Source organism: Schistocerca serialis, chromosome 1 (genome assembly GCF_023864345.2).
Source record: "Schistocerca serialis cubense isolate TAMUIC-IGC-003099 chromosome 1, iqSchSeri2.2, whole genome shotgun sequence".
Classification (NCBI taxonomy): Eukaryota; Metazoa; Arthropoda; class Insecta; order Orthoptera; family Acrididae; genus Schistocerca; species Schistocerca serialis.
Genome location: NC_064638.1, coordinates 945,377,582 through 945,402,330, shown reverse-complemented (window position 1 = coordinate 945,402,330; position 24,749 = coordinate 945,377,582). Strand labels below are relative to the sequence as shown.

The 24,749-nt window shown below is 44.7% G+C and overlaps 1 protein-coding gene across 1 annotated transcript in view; it reads right to left on the bottom strand.

Moving 5' to 3' along the window:
* The window catches only part of LOC126412568 (eIF-2-alpha kinase activator GCN1), a 255,275-nt gene extending 231,215 nt beyond the window's left edge, over positions 1–24,060 (bottom strand). Inside the window, exons 1-2 of the mRNA XM_050082216.1 lie at positions 23,909–24,060; positions 23,729–23,831 (exon numbers count right to left, since the gene is read on the bottom strand). Of these exons, the coding sequence (XP_049938173.1) occupies positions 23,729–23,831; positions 23,909–23,923 (118 nt within the window). The 5' untranslated portion in view covers positions 23,924–24,060. The remainder of the gene's footprint in view (positions 1–23,728; positions 23,832–23,908) is intronic.
* Positions 24,061–24,749: the final 689 nt, after the last annotated feature.

Here is a 24,749-nt window from a genome sequence, read left to right as displayed (position 1 = left end):
GCCCATCCGCATACTGCTGCTGCCCACACTGCTTAAACACTCCAGAAACTCAAATTTGAAGTACTGGATCAACCTCCATATAGTCTCAATCTTGCCCCTTCTGACTATCACTTGTTTGATCCGATCAAACAGGCATTAAGGGGCCACTGATTTGCCTCGGACGAAGCAGTGAAAGAAACAGTGCATTCGTGGCTTGCAGCTCAACTGAGAACCTTCTTTTATGAGGGCATCAGGAAGCTTGTACAACGATGGACCAAGTGCATTGAAACACAAGGATACTACGTTGAAAAATGATGTCCTTGTAAGTTTCCTATTTGATTACAATAAATTTTTATAACTACTTTGTGGATAGTTAATTGATTACCCTCGTAATTAACATCAGCTGGACTGTCAATAATAAAAACAAGATAAGAAAAATTGATAGGGCAGCAGGTGGGTGCCCCTTGGGTCCTGCATCCAATGGGAGACACCCCATCCCACCCCACCCCCTAATACATTATAGACAAGGCACTGAGCACCCACTATCGAACCCAAAACCCAAGAATTAGGCTGTAGTCATATAAGAGGTGCATAAAATCTAAAAGCAATTAAAACAAGAGTAAAAGAGGTATGAAAGAGGCAATTGGCAAAGGAGATAGCATTGAGGTTTCCCCAGAGACAGCATGCAACAGGAGATGCCCAAAACACAACCACTCCGCCCCCACACTGAAGGTAGTTTAAAATCACATATCTAGAATAAAAACCACTTTTACAGAGAAAATGAAGAATTAGTTCAACTTTCTCTGAACCATCTGCCAATATTAAGAGACAAAGAATTCAAAAGACAATGTTTAGCATGGAGGGCCAAGAAAGGAAGGGTATTCCATCAGGAAGCGAGGTATGGTACTAACTACAAGGCTCTGCAACCACAATGTGGAGGTGGCTTGGTGCATAAATAAAACTAGTCAAACACTGTGGCCGATGCAGAGGCAGCATAGGACGGAGTCTTCATTCTGGGAGGAATGGAAGGAGGAGCCCAATGTAGCAGTAGTCTCCTTGATAGTGTGTAGGTTATTAGATGGGGCAGGAGCACACTATATGTTGTTCCATCTCTGAGTGAGCAGAGGTCTTATTTACACCCACAAATCTGCACTTGGGATTGTCAAAGTGAATGTGAGGTGAGTCATCACTTCTCTAGTCAAACAGGTCATTACCTAGAATATCCACACATTGTGGACCCAGGGAAAGACAACTGAGCAGACAGTACAACATCACAGGGTGACAAGAGTAACAGTAATCAATAGCCTGGAGACTGTTCATTGAATCACTGCAAATTAAAAAACATGATCTAGAAAGGCATGCTTAATAAAATATAAGGCTCTGTTAATCACAATAAGCTCCATCATAAAACCACTATATGTTGTTGGCAATGAATGTTATTTCTAATCAGCATGAGACGTAAAAGCACACCCCATCCTAGCAATCGTTTTAGAGCCGGCAATGTAAATGGTAATGGAATCCTGATACTCTTGGAGAACTGAAATGAAAATATGCAAACAAGTCCTGGAGCTGGCAAACCTTATGATCATGGAATAGATTGGTCCTAATTTATGGCCTCAGCATCAACCATGGAGGGAGAGGGCGGGGAAAAACACAATGAGTACATTCTAAGGAGGTTAGGTGAAGGTCTCACCAGAAGGCTGCAAGGCCCATTCCAATGTAAATCCACCTGAGAGTGAGTGTCAGGTGGTTGATGACCTTTGTATGCAAAAAAGTGGTAAGTTGGATGATGAGGAAATTGTTGGACAGTGCAACAGCTGGCATGTTGGTTCAGAAGACAGAAGGTTCTCACATTGTCAAGAAGACTGTCTATGGGATCAGTCCAAGAGGTGTCAGTAGCCAGTCAAATGCCACGATCATGGACTGGGCCTACCAAATCACAAGCTGAAGGTGCCACCTGGCAAACATAGTTCAGTCAAGATAAGACCAGGGCCCAGTAAATGTGGAGAAGAGTGGTATGTTCCATACCCTAACATGTGAACAAGGAAACAAAGTGTCAAGCTCCTGCACTCTCATCTAGTCTTTTACTTGACAAATATGGGACAGCCAAATCAGCTTTTTATCAATGAGGCAGCCCAAAAAATGGGATTGTCTACAACATCCAAGTGCTGGTTAGTTAATCTCCCATCCTACATTCAAGACAGTGGCCACTTCCTTCACCGCCTTTCCAGAGATCCTGCCCCGTTACCACCAGACTCCTTGTTGGTCACTGCAGATGCGACATCCTTACTCACCAACAACCACCACATCCGTGGCCTTGCAACTATGAAACACTGCTTTGCCAATGTCCTCCTGATGCTAAATCCAACATCTCTTTCCTAGTTCTCCTAGCCCACCACATCCATACCGACAATTATTTTACTTTTAAAGGTCAAATCCATAAACAAATCCATGGTACTCACACAGTACCACCCAACACCAACTTATTTATGGGCCATCTGGAGGAAACCTTCCTTACCAATCAACACCTAAAACCCCTTTTCTGGTTCAGATTCCCTGATGGCATTTGCATGATCTGGACTCATGGCAGAGACAACCTTTGCTCCTCCCTTCATAAACTTAACACCTCCATTCAAACACAATACCTGGTCCTCCTCAATTCAATGAGCCACCATCCTAGATGTTAATATCCACCTCTCCGTAAATACTTCTGTTCACGTCAAGCACACCATACACCAACAGTAACTCCACTCTGACAGCTGTCACCAGTTCCTTGTCAAAAAGTCTCTTCCATACAGCCCACCCATGGACACTGCATCTGCCGTTTAAAACAGGAGTTGACGAAATATACCACAGCCTTACCTGCAATCCTGTCACAGGCATCTCCTACTCAACAAAAGGCAGGGCTACATTTGAAAGTAGCAATGTTATTCATCAGCTATGCTACAATTAGTATGCAGCATTATATGTGAGTGCAACAAGTAACCAACAGTCCACCACACGAATGGCCACTAGTAAACTGTGGCAAACCGCGAACTTGTCCATCCAGTTGCCAAACATGCTATGCATCGCCACAGTAATGACTTCAAAAGCTACTTCATTTCATGTGCCATTTGGACACTCCCTTCCAAGACTAGTTTCTCTGAACTACAGAGAATTCTGTCTTTAGCATATCCTGCACTCTCGCAATCCCCTTCGCCTAAGTCTCCACTAACTTGTTTCTCACTGCCTCACCTTACCTTCTTCCTTCTCTCTTCTGTCCACACCACTCCCCCAATCCAGATCAGTTCCTCCCCTCTCCCACCAGCCTCCCTCCGTCTATCTCTTTTATGCTCCACCTTGTGAACTCCTTTTGTATTGTTATGCAGCTGCTGAGTCATCTTGCAAAAACTTGGCTCACACTACCCTGCCACCCACTCCTTGCCTCATGCATCCTTCCCTAACCCCTTCCCACTTCCATCTACCAAGGCAACAGTTTGCAACAATCGATATTGAATAATCAGTCTTGTAATCAGTCTTGCCGCTACCGTGTGTGTGTGTGTGTGTGTGTGTGTGTGTGTGTGTGTGTGTGTGTGTGTGTGTGTGTGTACTCTTACTAGAAAAAGAGCAAGATCTCAAAATTAGTGTTAACAGTTCTGTGCGCCATAGTTCAGTCCTCTATAGGCCGCAGCAGCTGCTCAAGTAATCCTGATTTAGGTTTTCCATAATTTCCCTTAAACGCTTCAGGAAAATGCTGGGATGGTTCCTTTGAAAGGGGACGGCCCCCATCCTTCCATACTCCAATGGGATTGATGACCTCACTGTCCGGTCCCCTCCGCCAAATAACCAACCTGCCAATTAACTGGGTGAGTCCCAAGCAGCAACAGGGAAGTAAACAATTTGTGAAATACTATGAGTTCCTAACCAGGAGCGAATTATATAGTTTCATATGTCTGCTCTGGTACTTTAATTTCTGAGTGTTAATTTAATATCTAATAGCGACAATTCTCACATTTTTGTTTGTGTTGGAAAGTAAACAGATTTTGTGATATAATATGAGTTCCTTAACGGTGCATATTATATAGTTTCACCTGCATGCTTTGGTAGTTCAGTTTTTGAATCCCTACATGTTACTCTAATTTATTAGACACACTTCTTGTGTTTTCGTCAATGTCTACAGTAAAGTTACGTAGCACGTATCAATAGTCCCTCTTTGTTTGTGTCTTCTCCACGGTCTTTGCTATTGATAGGGACTGTGACTGCCATGTGTGGATGCAAGCCAAGTTTTTGACATTTTGCACTCAGCTCCCGGCTATGATGGCTTTGGTTACACAGCTTGATGCTGCGCTGGACAGTTGTCACTGTTATGGGCCAGCTGGGAGGACCCAATAGGCATGCAAGCAAAACCCATGAGTCCACTGATTGGTCCACACCGGTGGCCTGCCCAGTTACTGCTCGCACTGTGGTTGACTCCTCACCCGTGTTCGAGTGGCGAGTGGGAGGTCGCTAGGGGGCATGGCAGGCTGCGAATGACTTCTCAGAGGGCTGAAAGTAAGGCCTCCCTGGTTAGTCTGACAAATAGGTGCCAGATGCTGTCTGTGGCTGACACTATCCCTCAGCCAGATGCAGCTGCTTGACCTGTTTCAAGGGGAACCTCCAGCCTGCATGCTCCAGGCAGTCACTGAGGGTGGGATCACTGGTAGTTGGGAGCTCCAATGTCAGCTGCATTATGGGGACCCTTAGTGATATGGCTGCCAAGGAGGGGAAGAAACTCATGTGTACTCTGCACGTCCGGTGGATTCATTCCAGAAGTGGAACAGGTCCTTCCAGACGCCATGAAGAGCACAGGGTACAGCCAACTGCGGGTGGTGGCTCATGTCGGTACCATTTATGCTTTGGACCGAAAGAAATTCTCTCTTGTTTCGAGCAGCTATCAGAAATAGTAAAGGCTGCAAGTCTTACTTATGAGATGAAAGCAGAGCTCACCATTTGCGACACAGTTGACAGGACCAATTGTGGACCTCTGGTACAGAGCCAAGTGGAGGGTCTGAATCAGAGGCTAAGACAGTTCTGCAACAATACAGGCTGCAGATTCCTCAACTTGCATCATAGGGTGGTGGGGTGTTTGGATGTTGCTACATAAGTGAGCAGCCCAGCCCATTACACACAGGAGGTGACTACATGGGGTAGCAGGAGCTGTGTGGCGTGGACTGGGTAGTTTTTTAGGTTAGAGGATATCAGGGAAGGACTTCAGTTTCAAAAGGTGCAGGTCGAACACAGGAAGAATGTACATCTAGCAACCATCAGTATAACATTTGTAAATTGTCGTATCTGTGTTGGGAGAGTACCAGTGCTCCGAGTCTTAAGAGAAAGCACTGATGCTCAAATTGTTACAGGCACTGAAAGCTGGCTAAAGCCAAAGATAAGATCAGGCTAAATTTGAGAGAAGACCTAATAGTGTTCAGAAAGGATAGGCTAAATCCAGTTAGCAGTGTCATGTTTGTTGTAGTAAGAAGTTGTTTATCTTGTAGCGAAACTGAAGTAGATAGTTCCAGTGAGTTAGTATGTGTGGGGGTCATTCTTGGCAACTGGAATAAAATAATAATTGAATCCTTATACATACCTCCCAACTCAGATCATACAATTGCTGAAAGATTCAAAGAAAATTAGAGTCTAATTCCAAAGACGTACCCAACTCATAAACTTATAGTTGACGGTGACTTCAATTTACTCTTGAAATGTTGGCAAAAATACACATTTAAATCCTGAGGTACATATAAAACATCATTCAAAATTGTGCTGAATGCATTCTCTGAAAATTATTTCAAGCAATTAGTTCATGAACCGACTCAAATAGTAAATGGTTGTGAAAACACACTTGATCTTTTAGCAACGATTAATCCTGAGCTAATAACTAGCATCAAAATGGATACAGGGATTAGTGAACACAGGGTGTCATAGTGGAACTGAACACTGTAACACCAAAATCCTTCAAAAATAAACAAAAATTATACCTACTCAAAAAGCAGACAAAAATTCGCTTGAATCCTCCATGACAGACTCTCCATTCCTTTCAAATTAACAATTTAATTGTAGACCACATGTGGCTTGAATTCAAAGCAATAGTATTCACAGCAACTGAGAACTTTATGCCAAAACTGATCCCCCTTGGTACACAGATCAGAACACTACTGCAGGGGGAAAAAAGAAAAAAAGGGTACCAAATTTAAATGAGCAGGAAACGAAATGAATAGTACTGGTACAGTGTACCCTCTGCCACAAAACATGTGGTGACATGCTGAGTATGCATGTAGAAGTAGATATAAACTATTTTTATCTACTGGGTACAAATGCTGGATCACTAACACAAAGCATTTATGATTTCGCAACTCACTCCTGTATACAAATGTATGATTCTTCCACTGCCAATTCATTGTAAAATCTAGCATGTAGTATGCTTTCATAGGTTAATATCTACTCTGACAATAAATTTGTTTCTGCTTCTCTGAAGTGACAGGCTCCAACAATTCTAGACACTTATAAAAACATCCAACTGAGTTAGATGGCAAAGTGGTTAAGGCACTAACTCCATATTTGGGAGGACCAACTTTAAGTTTTCCATCATTTCCCTTACATGGCACCAGGATGGTTCCCTCGAATGGGTATGGTCAGTATCTTCCCCATTCTCATCCAATGCAGGCTTGTGCAGCACCTAATGACCTCAGCAATGACAGGATGTTAAACTCTAATCATCCTACTTTCCTTTTGTAAGATCACAAATTTCCACTATTTCTGAGTCTGTTAGATAAGTAAGTGAGCATAACATCAACAAAACAACAGTCCCATACCAAAGTTCCAACTGGGAATAATGAAATTTTATCCCTCCTTTTTCTCCTATCATAACAGAATCTTAATTTCTCCAATATTAATCACCACACTTACACCAAAGTTACTGCAAATACTATCCCATCTTGTGTTTCATATGTTATAAGTAGGTCTAAGGTTTTATACAACGGAGGCAGGGAATAAGGAGAACAGGGTACTACACTTATTCCTCTTACCCAAAAGTCTGAGCTGCTGTGTCCAACTGAAATTGAAACATGTAATATGATACTCTTACCTCTATGGAATCCTGCTGTGTCCCGTGCCAGATAGAAGCAAACACATGTAAATAATGGAACCTCTTTAAGAAAATTTCAACACAGATAAGAAGGATCACCTTGTGCACTCAGTGTTTAATGCTTCTGAGGACCTCATTCACTGTGATGAAGAAGCATTTCCACAGCCACCACCCCCAGCAACTGGCAGAGCTAGTTGAGAGGATCAGTACTGTTCATAGACTTTCACGATGCTCACAATCAGCAATGTTGGCCCCAGAACTGATTGCAGTCCCACAGTTCTGCATAAAGTGAAAGACTTCAAAGGTTTTGTACCACACTAGGTTGTGACTTTCTGAACTTGCACCACAGGGTTGAGAACTTTAGCATCCCTCTGAGTAACTCAGGAGTTCAAAGCTAAAGCTCTGTCTAGCAGGCCCATCGAGCCACTCAGTAACAGTCTGCCACCGCATTACCTTCTGCCAATGGTGTCATTAGAAGCAGTATGGAGAGGCATGGGGTCAGCACAACACTCTCATCTTCCCAGGCCTTGGAGCTACTAATTCTCTCTCACGTAGCTCATCAACTGGCATCACAAGGCTGAGTACACCCGATTCCAGTCCTCTCACCAAGAAAAAGCCCCTGGCAGTACCGTGAATCAAATCCGGGTTCTTCAAATAGCAAGTACAAACTGACCTCTCGGCAACGGAGGCAGACATGACTCAGGAGTGCACTAAATATAAGGAGCTGCTGTCCAGGTAGCTGACGGTGTTCAGGTCCATCCAACACAGAAGATGATAACTCTTCGAGACCCCAATGATTTACAGCAAGATCCAAATAAATGCTTCCAACAGATGAGAATATTATAGTCACAGCGATCAACGGCCAAAAAATTCTGAACAAAGTGCTCTTGTGGAAAATCAGTCAGCCTGTATACTGAACGGATAGGCTCCTAGTGAGGAAGGAAATAGTGTATCTACCTTGTTAGAGGGAGAGAAAAAAATTCACTGTGGTAGAAGCTGCAAGAGAGAGTTTGAGCAAGACTGTATCAAGGATGAGTACAAACTTCTAATTGCATCCTTCTATTGACCACCAGACTCCAGCACAAATGTAACGGAAAACTTTAGAGAAAACCTCAGTTAATTAATACACCTGCAGACATTCCTCAATCACACTTCCTGCAATGGAGGAGACTAATCAGTTAATAACTAACTGGGATGTTTTGTAAGTAGCGGGAATGATAAGACATGCTGTGAAAAAATACTAAAAGCTTTCTTTGAAAGCAACAAACATACCTAACTTCTTTCGAATGTCAGCACTGAAAATGGAATTGGTGACATGGAACAGCTGTAGCAACAATGACTGCCACAGTGTGAGGGGAACTAAAATGAATAGAGATATTTACATTTTCAATAAAATAGATAAAAAGGCTGGAGGATATGGATTTTGCAGACGACATAGTTTTATTAGCTCCAAGGCTGACTGATATGCAAGCTAAATTAAACTTGCTGAAAGAAGAAGCAGAGACTGCTGGCCTCAAGATAAATACAGGCAAAACAAAGGAAATGAGAGTAAATTCAGGGAACATGGAGGTGCCACTGTTAATAGGTGAGCAGCGGGTGGAGACTGTCAACTCATTCCTGTACCTGGGTAGTATAGTGGCGGAAGATGGTGGAGCTGGAGATGACGTGAAAAACCACATTAAAAAGGCAAATGCTGCCTTCATACAATTGTATCCAATGTGGAAAAATAGAAATATCATGTACAAAATCTGTATTTTTAAAACAAATGTGAAGGCTGTCCTTCTGTACACCAGTGAAAGCTGGAAAATGAATAAAAAGATAACATCCCAGTTACAAAGATTCATAAATAGATGTCTTCGACGCATCATGAATATCTGGTGGCCAGGAAAAATACGTAATGAGGACCTCTGGCGAGTAACAAACCAGATACCTATAGAAGACCAGATACGAGAGAGAAAGTGGGGCTGGATGGGGCACACCTTGAGAAAACCAGATGGAGCCATCGAGAAAAAAAGCATTGGAATGGAATCCCCAGGGAAAAAGGAAGAGAGGAAGACCAAGGGGCACATGAAAGAGGACAGTGGAAGGGGAAGCAAAGAGAGTTGGCAACACCTGGGCAGAATTGAGGCAAATCGCCAAAGACAGAGACAGATGGCGAGTTCTCCTGGATGCCCTATGTCCCCATAGGGGCCAAAGAAATTAAGTCAAGTAAGTCACCATATTGCTACTACAAATAAAAAGGAAAATGTGGTTGACTGCCCACGCAATGTTCACTAAAACGGCAAACACAAATGAGAACATCAGTGGTTAAAAAAGGGCATTCCCTCAGGAAACAGCCGATCGTCAAAGGTTGAGCACAATGAGTACAAAGTGGTGGGGGAGCATCACTTAACAAATGGCGATGGCTAAAAAGACAGTGCCTGATATACAACCTAGCTACAACGTTCTTCTCATAGCAAGAGGGCCGAGAGGAGGTAATCCAAGCTGCTGGGAGAGATTTAATGTCCCCAAGCTTGGTTGGTTACTTGGCTGGTTGGTTGGTTTAAGTAGGGGAGGGGGGGCGCCAAGGGACCACACTGTGAGGTCATCAGTCCCTTGTTCCCAGTAAAATAATTACACAAGGGAAAGAAGAAAAAAAGGAGACATACAGCACAATAACAGGAGAATGGAAGAACCAGGACAACCAACAATACTATGGACAAAACAGGAAAAGAAAACCACAGAGAGAAGCAAGAAACAGTTAGAAAGGATAAAAGCAAGAGAGCAGATCACTGTGGCTGGCCCACCACGAGAATACAAAGGAAAAGGCAGGCACTCTGTGCCACATTAAAACATCCAACTTAAAAGTGTTACAGTAGAAAACAAAAAGGGGACAAAGGACATTCATGAAAACTTATATAGAATGATAAAACCCACCGCCACATATAAAACATAAACTAAATTAGCCAACGAGGTGTTGTCAGCTAAAATTAATGGCAACGAGTCCAGTAACTGAAGAGTCCATTGCAGGGCAGACAAAGAAGGACAGCTCACCAAGATATGGACCACTTTCAGCTGGGTGCTGCATCAACACTGAGGTGTGTCATCATGGTGCAGAAGGTAGCTGTGTGTCACCCAAGTGTGGCCAAAGTGGAGCCGACAGATAACCACTGAGTCCCTGCGAGAGGCCCACGTGGAGGTCTTCCACACATTCATAGTCTCCTTAATGGCATGCAGTTTGTTGTGCGTACTGAGGTTATGCCATTCCATCTCCCAAAGCTGCAAAACCTTGTGCCGTACTATTGTATGCAGGTTAGTTGCAGAGAAGCCGATTTCCATAAGCGGTTTCTGCATAGCCTGTTTGGCCAGCCTGTGGGCAAGTTCATTGCCTGGGATTCCGACATGACCTGGGGTCCAGACAAACATTGTAGGCTGCTCAAGGAGTCAGTACACAGAAGAAACGACTCCCCTGGGTATGAACAGATGTGCTCAGGAGCACGAGATACAGCCACCAGCTCGACAGTGAAAACACTGCAACCATCGGGCAAGGGATGCCCTTCAATATGTCCTCCATGGACGTACTTGAAGCCAACACGATCATCAGCCATTGAGCCGTCAGTGTAAACCACTTCATGGCCTCAGTACATGTTAAGAATAAAGAGGAAGTGACAGTGGAGAGCCGCGGGGTTAACTGAGTCCTTAGGACCATGTGAAAGGTCCAAGAGAAGCCACGGCCTAGGTGTACACCATGGAGGTGTACATGAATGGGCCTCAAGTATTGGTGGTAAAAGCGAGGACTCCAGTTCGGATAGAAGGGATCAGACACGAACTGCAACTGGACGCCTTGACATGAGCCGCCGATGCGGGAGATTAACCGCCATGGGTGGGAAAAGGAGACAGTGATTCGGATGTGCAGGAGTACGACAAACATGTGCAACGTAACTGGCCAGTAGTTGTGCACACCTAACCTGCAATGGAGGGACTCCGGCCTCCACCAGGACACTGATCACCGGACTCGTTCTGAAAGCTCCTGTCGCTAGGAGAATGCCACAGTGGTGCACTGGGTCAAGTAAATGCAACACTGAGGGCGCCGCTGAACCATAAACCAGAGTCCCATAGCCAAGGCGAGATTGAACAAGGGCTCTGTAGAGCTGCAGCAGCATAGAGCGATCTGCACCCCAGTTGGTGTTGCTCAGGCAGCGGAGGGCATAGAAGGTGCCACCAGCAATTCCACTTAAGCTGACAACTTGAGGAAGCCAAGTCAATCAGGTGTTGAAAAACAGTCCTAAGAATCGATATGTCTCCACTACGGTAAGTGGATTATCATTAAGGTAAAGTTCTGGTTCTGGATGAACGGTACGTCGCCTACAGAAGTGCTTCCCCAACACATGACTTTGCTGCCAGAAAATGGAAGCTGTGGGCTAGAGCCCATGACTGCACCTTGTGGATGGCTCCCTGTAGGTGCCGCTCAGCAACATCAGTATTGGTGGAGCAGTATGAAATGCGGAAGTCATCTGCATACAGAGAAGGTGAGACGGACGGCCCTACAGCTGCTGCTAGACCATTAATGGCCACTAAAAATAGAGATACACTCAATACAGAGCCCTGCGGGACTCCAATATCCTGGATATGGGAAGAACTATGGGAGGCATCAACTTGGACATGGAAAGTATGAAGCAAAAGGAAAATTTTGGATAAAAATTAGGAGTGGTCCTCGGAGACCCCACTCGTATAATGTGGCAAGGATATGATGTCACCAGGTCGTGTGATGCGCTTTTCATAAATCAAAAAAGATGGCAACCAGGTGTTGGCATCTGGAAAAGGCAGTTCGGATGGCAGACTCGAGGGACACAAGATCATCAGTGGTAGAGTGACCCAGGAGGAAGCCGCCTTGACATGGAGCCAGTACACCGTGTGACTCCAGGACCCAAACCAACCGCTGACACACCATATGTTCCAGCAGCTTACAAAGAACATTGGTGAGGCTGATGGGCCGATAGCTATCCACATCAAGCAGGTTTTTAATGGGCTTGAGCACCGGAATGATGGTGCTCTCCTGCCATTGTGATGTAAAGACGCCATCGCATAATATCCAGTTTAAGATGATGAGGAGATATCGCTTGTAGTCAGATGAGAGATGTTTAATCATCTGACTGTGGATCCAATCTAGCCTAGTATCAGTGTCAGGGGAATGTGTAAGGGCACTGAGGAGTTCCCACTCTGTAAATGGGGTGTTATAGGATTCACTGTGGTGTGTAGCGGACTTTCCCCCTCAGCCGCTGTTTGAGAGTGAGAAAGGCTGATGAACACACAGAGCTGTTTAAATGCTATGAGGCACTACAGGGAAGGGTGCTGCTTATGTCACTGTAGAGATTGCCAATGCTCCTTAATTGCTTCAGCAACTTCCAGCTACCACCAAGGGACTGCCTTTCGCCAGTGGCACCCTAAAGAGCGAGGGATCACATTTCTGCCACAGAAAGGATTGTTGTAGTCACCTGCTCAACCATCACATTGATGTTCCTGTGTGGGGGAGATTTAATGGAGATAGCAGAGATAAAAGTTTCCCAGTCCGCCTTCTTTAAAGCCCACCTGAGCAGGCATCCATGGGCCTGATACCGGGGCATGACAGGAAGATGGCGAAGTGGTCACTACCACACAGGTCATCATATGTTCTCCAGTGGATAGATGGGAAAAGTCCTGGGCTGCAAATTGATAAATCAATGGCCAAGTAACTATCATGAGCCACAATGAAATGTTTGGCAGCCCCAGTATTTAAGAGGCAGAGGTCGGACTAAGACAGTAAAGTTTCGACAACTCTGCCTCGGCCAGTAAGCATGGTGCCACCCCGCAAGCGGGTTATGGGTGTTAAAATCTCCCGTAAGTAGGAAAGGTTTAGGGAGTTGTTCAACCAGTGCAGTTAATACATTCAGGGATACTGCACCATCTGAAGGAAGATATACATCGCAGACAGTTATTTGCTGTGTCGTCCTTATTGTGACAGCCACAGCTTCAAGATGGTTTGGAAGGGGCACAGTTTCACTACAGACTACCGAGTTTAGGACATAAACACAAACTCCACCCGACACTCGATTATAGTTGCTACAGTTCCTGTAATATCCCTTATAGCTGCAGAGGGCAGGGGTCCGCACTGCCGGGAACCAGGTTTCCTGGAGGGCAATGCAGAAATCAGGTGTCAAGTTTGACAGCTGCCATAGCTCAGCCAGGCAGTGGGAAAAACCACCGCAGTTCCGCTGGAACATTCAATAGGGAAGTTTACGTCTCAGGGTCACATGCTGCCACTGACTTATTGCCTGAGCAGTCTATATCCATCGTGTCTCAGTGTGCGGCGAGATCTAGGTCCTCAGTGGACACCAGAATCTCCACCTCATCCGCAGATGCAGAGTTTGTAGGTAGTGGTGGCGTGGGTGCCACCGCAACTCGCTTGGTCTTGGGAATCTTCTTTTTGGTTTTCTCTTGCTTCTCCTTGGGTTTCCCTGGCTGGGAGAACTTCACTGATTCAGTCTCCGGGACTGAGGATGAGTGCGAAGACCTACAACCAGCTGCTCTTGGGCTCTTCAGCCACTGGCGGGTGTCATCTTTACCACTAGCAGAAACCTGGGAAGGGAGTGACCCAAGGGACCCCTTCGTAGTGAAAGGAGCTGAAGAAGTCTTACGCTTCTCCAGCACAGAAGTGTGGGGACTGATATCCCCAATGGTTGGGGGGGGGGGGGGGGGGTTGCTCCTGAAGTAGGTGGCACAGGAGCAACAGGGAGGGAAGTGTCCCCCCCCCCCATCATGGGGGCAGATGTAGCCTACCGGCTCTGAGAGGTGACTGGGGTTGGCAGAGCTGATGGGGCTAGAACTGTTGTAATGGCGGCAAAAGACGATGTCATATGTACAAGATGTAGCTGTTCAAATTTCCTCTTAGCCTCAGTGTAGGTCGGTCAGTCCAGAATCCTGCAGTCAGGCGAGCAAGGCACATGGTGGTTTTCGCAGCTGACATAGATGGGAGGTGAGGCACATGGATTATTGGGATGTGATGGTCGTCTGCAATCCCGACATGTCTCGCTGGAACTACAGTGGGAAGACATATGGCTGAACTTCCAGCATTTAATGCACCACATTGGGGAGGGATATAGGGCTTTACATCACAGCGGTAGACCACCACCTTGACCTTCTCGGGTGCTGTATCACCCCCGAAGGCCAAGATGAAGGCACCAGTGGCAACCTGATTATTCCTCTGATCCCGGCAGAGACGCCGGTCGAAATATACACCTCGCCGCACTAAACTGGCGCACTGCTCATCGTCAGACTGGAAAAGATGATCCCTGTGAAAGATGATATCCTGGACCATATTTAAGTTCTTAGAGGGTGTGACGGTTACAGAAACATCCCCCAGGTTGTCACAAGTGAGTAACGTCCGTGACTGGCCAGAGGATGCTGTTTTGATCGAGACTGACACAGATCTCACTTTGGACAAGCCCTCCACCTCCCCAAACTTGTCCTCTAAATGCTCCACAAAAAACTGAGGCTTCATTGTCATAAAGATTCCCCATCAGCTCTCGAACATACAAGGTACTCGGGTGAATAAGAGCCACTGCCATCCTTAGCCTGAAGTTCCTCCCATGGTGTAGCCAGGGAGGGGAACAATTTGGGGTCGTACTTCTGTGCCTTGAATTGAGCCCACGACGCTTGGAGACTGTTGGTGTTTGACCACCAGCAAGAGATGATGTACTACGCTTCATTGCATGTCATCCACCCTGATGCCACCCATTCCGACCATGGGCCCTCCCGACTGGTGCCACCCAGCCACAGCAAAGGCCACCTGGCAGGATGGCCATTGCCAGGAGTCCCAAAGCCCCATGGTGATGGGTATCTACTCCTTGGCATACGTGGGGAGTTAACGGATCAGGCACCAGCAGAGCTATCCCTGTGTGGTCAGGGGGCTACAACCAACAGGGTACATGGTGGCCCCACCACAATGGACTGGCTACCGTGCTGGATATGAGATGCAACCAAGCAAACAAGTCCATTATCATCATCAGCGTAGAAAAGGATACTACACGGTTGATGGAAAAATACATGCCCAGGAGGGTGACCTCGCCCAACAGTTGGAGAATGAGCAGAAGTGCAGATCCACGTTGATGAAGGATGCAATAGGTCTTGGCGCATGATGGACATGATGCACCATGTAAGGCACCCTTCCACAATTGGCTCGCTCTTCGGGAAAATTTTGAAAAATTGAGGTCAAACCCTACAGGGCACCATCACAAAGGCCAAAATGTGAGAGACTCCTTTTAGTCACCTCTTATGACAGGCAGGAATACCTCAGGCCTATTCTAACCCCCGGACCTGCAGGGGGTAACACGAAGCTTGTTCCAATCACGGGAGGACCGACAGACAGCAACAAAGTGATCAGAGGGAATGTAAGAACTAGCGGGCTGTGGTACAAGGACTGCAGCCTTGGCAGCAGCGTCAACGCCCTCATTTCCTGTCAGACCGATGTGACCAGGAACCCACATAAACATCACAGTGGCTGTATCAAGAGTGAGCAAGTGACAGCTTTCCCGGACCTGTTGCACTAAGGGATAGACTGTGTACAACACACAGAGGCTTTGAAGGGCACTGAGAGTTGGAGCAGAGGACACAATTGAAAAGCCTGTGCCACTGGATGTACTGCGTGACCTGATGCAGAGCAAAGAGCTCTGCTGTAAATACTGAGAAGTGTTCCAGAAGCCGATACTGAAAAATGTTGGTGCCAATGACAAAGGCGCACCCAAGCCCACGGTCAGTCAGAGAGCCATCAGTGTACACAAAGCTAATACTGTGAAAGCCATAAAACTGTAGGTGACAGAGCAAGGCTGGAGTAGCATCCTTAGGAAGCAAATGAAGGCCAGGGTGAACACGAAGCCAGGGTGGTGAAGGGTTTACACTCACTGGGAAAGTTGCAGGTAGTGTGAAGTTGAGCTGCTTGAGGAGGAGCTGAAAGAAAATGCCGGAAAGTAACAGAGAATAGGAACACCACCATACTGGCAATCAAAGGAGTCATAAAAGGAGGTGGCATAGGATGGGTGGCTACGCTTGGCAACCAAATGGCATGCATATCTGCTGAGGGGGAAGTCACAGTGGTAGGACCACTGTAGTTTGGCAGTTTCTGAGTACAGACTCTCAACCAGGCTAGTGCAAAAGGTGCCAATGGCCAAACAGATGCCACAATGGTGGACAGTATTGAGGTGGCATAAAAGGGTAGTACGTGCAGATGCATAAAAGAAACACCCATAGTCTAGTTTCGAACAGACAAGGGACCGATACAGATGGAGGAGGGTGGTTTGGTCTGCTCCCCAGGAAATTCCACTAAGGACTGAAACAACACTGAGGGACTGTATACAGAGGGCGGCCAGGTAAGACATGTGGGAGGACCAAGGAAGTTTCCTGTTGAGCCTGAGTCCCAGAAACTTCGTAGATTCAATGAACGTAAGAGTAATAGGCCCACGATGTAAAGATGGTGGAAGAAACCAATTGCGCCACCTGTAATTCAAACAAACGGTTTATCAGTGGAAAAGCAAAATCAACTGTCTATGCTCCATAAGTAAAGATGATCGAGACATCATTGAAGATGCCACTCAGTAAGACAGGTCCCTGGCGAACTGCAATAGATGGCAAAAAATGGTGCTGGAGATGTCCAGTGGAAGACAGGCCATAATAGGATTAATGGCAATAGCAAAGAGGCAATGCTCAGGACAGAACCCTGTGGCACACCATTTTCCTGGATTAAGGTGTCCAGCAAGACAGAACCCACACATACCTTGAAAAATCAACCTTATAAAAATTCCTGAAGGAAACGGGGCAGGTTGCCACAGAAGTGCCACGTGTAGAGAGTACAGAGGACACCAGTCCTCCAGCAGGTGTTGTAGGCTTTCTCCAAATCGAAAAACAGGGACACAGTCTGGGATTTTTGCAGAAAACCATTCATGACATGGGAGGACAAAATGACAAGATAGTCAACTGCAGAATGGCACACTCAAGACCCACACTGTGCAGTGGCTAGTAAATTGCGAGACTCATGCTACCACACCAACCAGGCATGAATCATAGGTTCCCTCACCTTGCAAACACAGCTGGTGACAGAAATGGGAAATTACCGCAAAGGAAGGTGTTTGTCCTTACCGGACTTAGGTATGGGTATGACAGTGGCTTCACATCAGTGCCTGGGAAACATGCCCAGATGCAGTTGTACGTATGAATCAGAAAGTGCTTGCCCACAAGAGAAAGGTGCTGCAACATCTGAGTGCGAACATCGTCTGGCCCTGGGGCAGAGGATCGGGATGAAGGGAGAACTTGATCTCGCTCCCTCATGGTAAAGGCGGCATTGTAGCACTCACAATTCTGACAAGATAAAGGTATCGCCCGAGTCTCTTCTACTCGTTTCCAATGGAGGAGAGGGGGGTGATAGTGGGAGGAGCTCAAAATCTCCTCAAAATGGTGGCCCAAGGTGTTGGAGATAGCAATAGGGTCCAGGATGACATTGTTTGTTACTGTCAGGCCGGAAATTAGAGAATGGATCTTGGTTCCAGAGAGCCATCAGAGGTTGATCCACACAATGGAAGAGGAAGTGGAACTGTTAGAACAACTAGTGAATGAAATCTAGCCAGGTTTTTTGCTATCCCGAAGAATGTGATGACACTGTGTACATGACCGTGTATAATAAATGCAGTTGACCATTGCAGGATGACTAATAAAAGTGCGGAGAACACGTCTCCACACACTAATTGCATTGTGGCACACCTCAGGCCACCAAGGGACCAGGACATGGTGTGGTATAGAGGAAGTGTGAGGAATGGAATGTTCTGCGGCAGTAAGGATAACATTTGTAAGATATTCTACCTGGTCATCAGAACTAGGGAAATAATTTTCATCAAAGATTGCCAGGGAGGAGTAAAGCCTCCAGTCAGCCTTAGTAAGCTGCCATTTGGGTGGGCATATAGGTGGGATAGGAGTCAGCATACAGATAGCACATGGGAAATGGTCACTGAAGTATGTGTCAGAGAGAACAGACCACTCGAAACAATTGGCAAGCTGGGCAGTGCAGAAGGATAGGTCCAATCAGGGACGGGTGTGCATGGAGTCTGTAAGGGGCGTGGGTGCGCCTGTGTTAAGGCAGAAGAGGTTAAGTTGATTGAGAAGGCCAGCCAAGAGGGCACTACTTGGACAGATTCTGGGAGAACCCCAAAGGGGACAGTGCACATTACAGTCACCAAGCAGCAGAAAGGTTGTGAGGTAGCTGCCCAATAAGCTTAAGGAAGTCTGCCATGGTGACATCAAAAGACTGAGGGATACAAAGGGCACAAAGAAAGAAGGTCAAGTGAGGAAGGAAAAGGTGAACTGCAACAGCTTGAAGGTGGGTAGTCAGAGAGATGAGGGTTGACTATTATCATCATCCTGTGTGAGCAGCATGACTCCCGCATGAGATGGAATGATGTCCTTCGCGGAGAGGGGGGGGGGGGGGGGGGGGGGGGAGGTCAAAATGGACCGGGAAGAAATGTGAGAGCTCAAAGTAGTTGTGAGGACACAATTTTGTTTCCTGAAGGCAGGGAACAAGTGGAGACCAGAATTCTAACAGCAGCTGTAAATCCTCCTTGTTGGAGCGAAGATCACAAACATTCCACTAGAGGAGAGTCAGGATGAGGAAGAAAAGAAGAATGTCACCTCAGTGGCTGCCTAATGCCAGCCTTTGAATACTCGCTGCTACAGGGCACACAGGCTGGAGAAACCTGCTCCATGACGTCTACAGAAGCATCAGCATTCTCCTTCTGTCGGCCTGCGGAGTCCAGGTCAAAAAAACGGTTGGTGGCTAGCACCGGAGACACGGAAGTCAGCTGAGCAAGGGTGTCATGTGGTGATACCATTGAAGAGGACCGCTGAGTCGGTGAAGGAGAAGACTGTTTGCCTTTGTTTGACTTCTTGGAGCCTTTCCGGTTGGTGGAGGAAGACTCAGATGTTGGTCGGCTGGAGGGACATAGGAACTATTCTACCCCATCAGAGGAGAGCCACTTATGAAAGTGGTCATGTCATATACCAGTTCTGCACTAACTTCTCTACAGCACTTTATGTGGACATGACCATCAGTCATCCGCCAACCGAAACAAATAACCACCGCCAAACTGTGGCCGAAAGCAAACTTTACCACCGAATGGCACTACCTGCTTGAGTTCAGTGGCTTATTCACAACTTGCAGTGCTCGCAAAATGTAGTCAACCAGGACAATGTAGCATACAGGTGTGTGTGGCGTGTGTAAATTATTTAACATTTAAAGACTATATAATACGAACAGAAATCTTCTCACTATGAATTACATAATACTATTGTATAATGCTACTGTAAGCTAGTTATATCTGGTGTTTTCAGAATTGCTACAGCTATGGGTGTGTCACAGTCAGATCAAAGCTACTGGAGACACACACATATCTCAGCTTATAAAAGTTAATTGATGTAACAACACTCTGTAAGCATTTTATAACTGACTGCAATCTCATTAAGCATGGTTCTGACCTAGCTGATTTTACCTTGCTGGTTTATTCACTTTTTTATTGAGAGTGTTTCTCATAAGCACAAGCTCCCAGCTATACAGACACTACAGCGTTTTTAATATACTAGCAACTATTTTACCAAGACTGACCTGAAGGCGGTTGCTTAGTCAACTGTAACTAGTTAGCACATTTTAGTGTCTTAAGATCTTATAGTGTATGCGATCTAGACAATTATAAATGTATGGGGTTGGTTTCTTTTCTTTCCTTTAAAATAAATAAATAAAAAAAGAAAGAGACAGAACAGTTTTATTTACCAAAGTTGGCTCTTGTCAGGGATGACTCATCTTCTATTGATATCTCTCCACACTGTATCTTCCACAAGAAGTGGTAATTTATTTTATTATGGATATACCTTACAGTGACAAATGTATGTGGCATGGGAGGGGTGGCGGGGGGGGGGGGGGGGGGGGTGGCAAGGAGGAGGGGGAGGTGGTGTTTTGAAGAATGGTTGTGCAAGGTACTTGTAGAGATTGGACTTGAACTACCACGTTGATGACACTACCAACAGCAGCAACCAGTTAAGCAACACATGCTGTCGAATGCTTTTTGTAGTGTGTTGCTCAGTTTTCTTTTCTTATTATGAAATGAGTGGAGACCTGCCTGAATCACCACACTTATTAAAGTCCTCCTCCTGGAACAGGGAGGTTGTGCACCAGCCCTGAATCGAACACATCGGCTGGATTAACTATGAGGGTCAGTGTGTTGGTCGGCTGGATGTAGTTTTCAGGCTGTTTTCCAGTTACACAATTCACAAACAGTTTAAAAAATTTTGCTCATTTTCATGCGAATAGCACTACATGCAGGCAGTTGTGGTACACATATTGCGCCTGGTGGGGGGATTACAATTTAACATCCAGTTGGCATCGAGGTCATTTGAGGACAAGCACAAGCTCGGATTGTTTCAAAGATGAGGAAGGAAATGAGCTGTGACCTTTCAAAAGAAGCATCCTGGCATTTGCCTGGAGCAATATCCAGGAAGGGGTTTGAACAGCTGTCCCTGGAACGTGAACTCTGTGTGCTGCCACTGCACCACCTCACTGAGAGAGAGAGAGAGAGAGAGAGAGAGAGAGAGAGAGAGAGAGAGAGAGAGAGAGAGAGAGAGAGAGGGGGGGGGGGGGGGGGGGGACTGGGGGGGGGGGGCAACAGAAAGGGCATCTGGTCACCTCAAATTAACTTTTACAAATCCATAAATAACCATCCCAACCCTGTGTCAATGTATGACAAAGGAACAAGAAAAATAAGATTTTTGAAATGAGTGAAGAGACTAATAATAGTCCATTACAGGGTGTGAGTACTGCCGTCAAAACACCAGAAGGAATTAGCAAGCCTTATGAGCATTGTGTCAGGTCTGCTGTCGCATTAGCACAGAGCAGAGAGACAGGCCGACAAGCCTGCAGGAGGGAGTAGGGCTTGTTCCTCTATCTCCTCTGCCCTTGATCATACAAGTTCTTGGGGCTGTAGTTGTTGCTGTTGTCCCCCCCCCCCCCCCCCCCCCCCCTCATGGCCAACTGCCACATCATGTAGTACCTACATAGCACTTGCAAGAGTTCCAACATGGAAAAATAATTCACACAGACAGATTCCAACCAAAATCAAGTATATAAATCCATTTCAATTTCAAATTTCATCTGCCCACAATATTCTACCTACCTACTCCCCTCATATGTAACAGATCCATTATTTCTTTTCTTTTTTTTTTACACACTGTTAATATGTTAGCTATCTTCATCCTCACTGTTCATTAGTGCACATGAGCCAAACTTTCTGCTCAAGTGCAGATGCCCATTACAAACTCTGACAGAATTACGCTTCTCTGATAATATGCGATAAGATAGTCTACATCTCATTCGTCCAGTACACTTGTGGTTATTAAACCGGCAACTCTTCTTTTGGTAGAATGGGTTCCTGGGTACGAGCACGCCACATCACAAATCCCATGTCAGGTTTGCTCACTTGTGGGTGTTTCTGGCAGCCTCACCCACCAGTATTCGGTGGCAATAGATGGTCACTGTCCAGCTGCGAACTCATATTTACACAAGGAAGGAGTAGTTCTTCCCACCATTCTCTGTAGCTCTCAGTGTTCAATAGACCACAAGAGCAAACTTTTCACTCTAGTGCAGCAGTTTATTCCTAACTCTGATAGAATCACATTGTAAGTGGTCCATGCCTTGGAAATGCAAGCAATCTGTGAATTATCTTACAATTTCCTCAAAAGTACTAGCAATTCATTCATACACGTTAATTCATTTCAAGCAGTTATCACACAATGTAAAACATCCACTCGTCATCTGGTTATAGAAAAACATTCAATACGAGTTGTCGGCTTTAACCAGTGACATGGGAAACACTAAACAAACACAGTAAACAATATGGCAACTACTGTGTTAGTGGACATTTTCATCAAACGGGCTATGCTACAGATCAGTCTGTGACAGCAATCTTTAACATTATGTCACTGGCCAAAGCCAAAAACTTCTATCTAGCATTTATCTAGCATTCCTCTTGACACTGTTGTCCAACCAACAGATCCTTCAGCCCCACTCAACAGTACTAGATCATTCTCATTATTCTTTTCATCCTAAATGTCACTAGGCATTTTACTACACACGAAACAAGAGCAACCAGCAAACAAACTTATTTGATGGTCTCGAGTTCACATGTTACAAACATACCTGCCAGATAAAATGCGACACCACAATGCACTAGGCAACAAAGCCACAAACAAAAAGGTATGAATGACATGAACTATTGTCTGCATCATTCAGTAAGAAAACATCACCATCAAAATAAATAGAATTCATGTTGGGTCACAGAACAAATTATCAAAGCTAAGAGTAGACATGTCAAAAGATGTTATAACTGTGACTGGATTAAACGATAAAAAGAGAAGTTATTACATTATTTCAAAAGGTGTATCTCTTTCTTTCTGTAGCCTAGATCCAAGAGTCATTCATCAAACAGCCTATTATATTAATTATCAAAACTACCACTCATGAATGGCAAGGAAGGAATTTCTGAAAATGGTAATTTTATCATAAACTAATACAAATTTAAGTGTTAGGATGTATTTTCTGAAAGTATTGGGCTGGAGGATAGCCTTACATAGAAGTGAACTGTGACTGATAAGCAGTATAACAAGAACGAATAGGTAAAAAAAAATAAAAACACTGAAGATTAGAGGGCAGATAGAGTAATTAACGACGTAGTAGTGAAGCGATCTGGAAAAGAAAAACAGATTTATGGCACAACATGACTAAAGGAAGAGCTCATTTGATGCACACATCCCGTGGCATCAATGAATAATCTATTTCGTTATGGAGAAAAGTGTAGGGGGATAAAATGTTAGGAGACAAGGCCTCACAATATGAAAACGCTTAAACTAAAAGCGGTGAAGAAATACATTAGGAAATAGTTCACATTTATTTCACATAGGCCTACAAAATTATAAGATTCTGAATAACCCAATACAAGGTTGCAATCGAAACGATTATTGGTAAACAATGACATGCTATACTTTTGGGAAAATGCCATATTCCTTAACTATTATAAAATAATGACAGCATAAATTCTTAATATAATAGGCCTACTGTTTGCTGAGGCGAGCTATCAGTAATTTTCCTATTACAAACAACCGGGCAGATCGTGCCTCAACTCCAAATACAGATTGAATACAAATGAACATTCCAGAAAAATCTGATTTTAATAGAAGATAGTACTTTAAAACAATCCTCTCTCAAATCACTATCTAGCGGGAAAAAAAAGACACCTTAAGCATTGTGCTAAGCAATATCTGAGTTACACCAGGAATGGACCGATTCGCGGTGCACAAGTAGAATAAAATCCACATTTAATTTCTTCTTTATATGTCTGTAAATTAACAGTTCTAGCACAAATAACTTTGTTCAGCGTTGACCAGTTGTTCTGGTTGATTACGAAGGCAAGTTTCCAAATAAACTTATACACACAATCATATGGCTCAAAGCGGAACTTTCTCTCAGTTTTTCCACAACATACGTTGATTAAATGAAGTTTATATCAACACAGTCTATCAGTCAATGTCATATCTGCAAAAACGAAGACATACCTTCGTTTGACAAGACGTCAACTACATCGTCAATGGTTGTTTTCCGTTCTTTCCGGCTTGCTGTTTGTATTCGAATGTGTAGATCTTTCAACGCTTTTGCCAACTGCAAGAGAAATGTGGAACTTGAGACATACCGCTCTTGTTTACAATACAACACAAATCCACGTGACAACACTATACCTCTGTATCAGCCATTTTACTATAAACTGAATGCTTTGTTTTAATTACAAGATGATTTACAAATCGTATCTACAGGTAAGAACGCCTTTTCTGTCATAGAAGCGAACTTTCATTTGAAAACACTCGCACACGAAACACGACGGAGAAATCACTGTACCAGAGATGTAACGGTATGTTACATTCAATATCTTTGAAACATGTATTCGGGAAATATGTCTGTCTTCGCATCATCAAAGATCGCATGATCGAGACCATGCAGTTAACCGCTGGGCATGGACGTCCGCGAAAATTTATGCTCTGGGAGAGGGGAATGGGGGGGGGGGACAAGACTCTGATGTTAATGAGTTGATTAGTTCCAACCTCAATGAATAAAGAGAATTTTATTGTCGTTCAACTGTTACAGCAATACACAACGTCAAATTACAATTGTATGTAAACATACAGTACTGTAGCAAGAGCACACATTAAGAGATTATTTTATAAAAGATAAAACAGTGATAAGTTAATATAAGTTTTCAATGAAGTGTACTATTTAAGGTAAAAACAAATTTGAACAAAATGTCATAGATTAACAACAAAAATTGCGGTACGCTCTCCAACCAATTACCAGTATGCTGTCACATTTTCACACTCATAAAATTCATTAATAGACTAAAAAAGGATTAATGGTTAACCAACTGCACAATCTGTGCTCAAATAAGTCGAGTGGAGCTTCTACCATTCCTTGTTCGTTGAACATTGCAATACTGACAACTTCATAGCTGTTCAGTCATTTAGGTAATCTACAGTAAGGTATGTTAATATACATATGATTTCTAGTGCCATGAGAGTGTTCACTTTT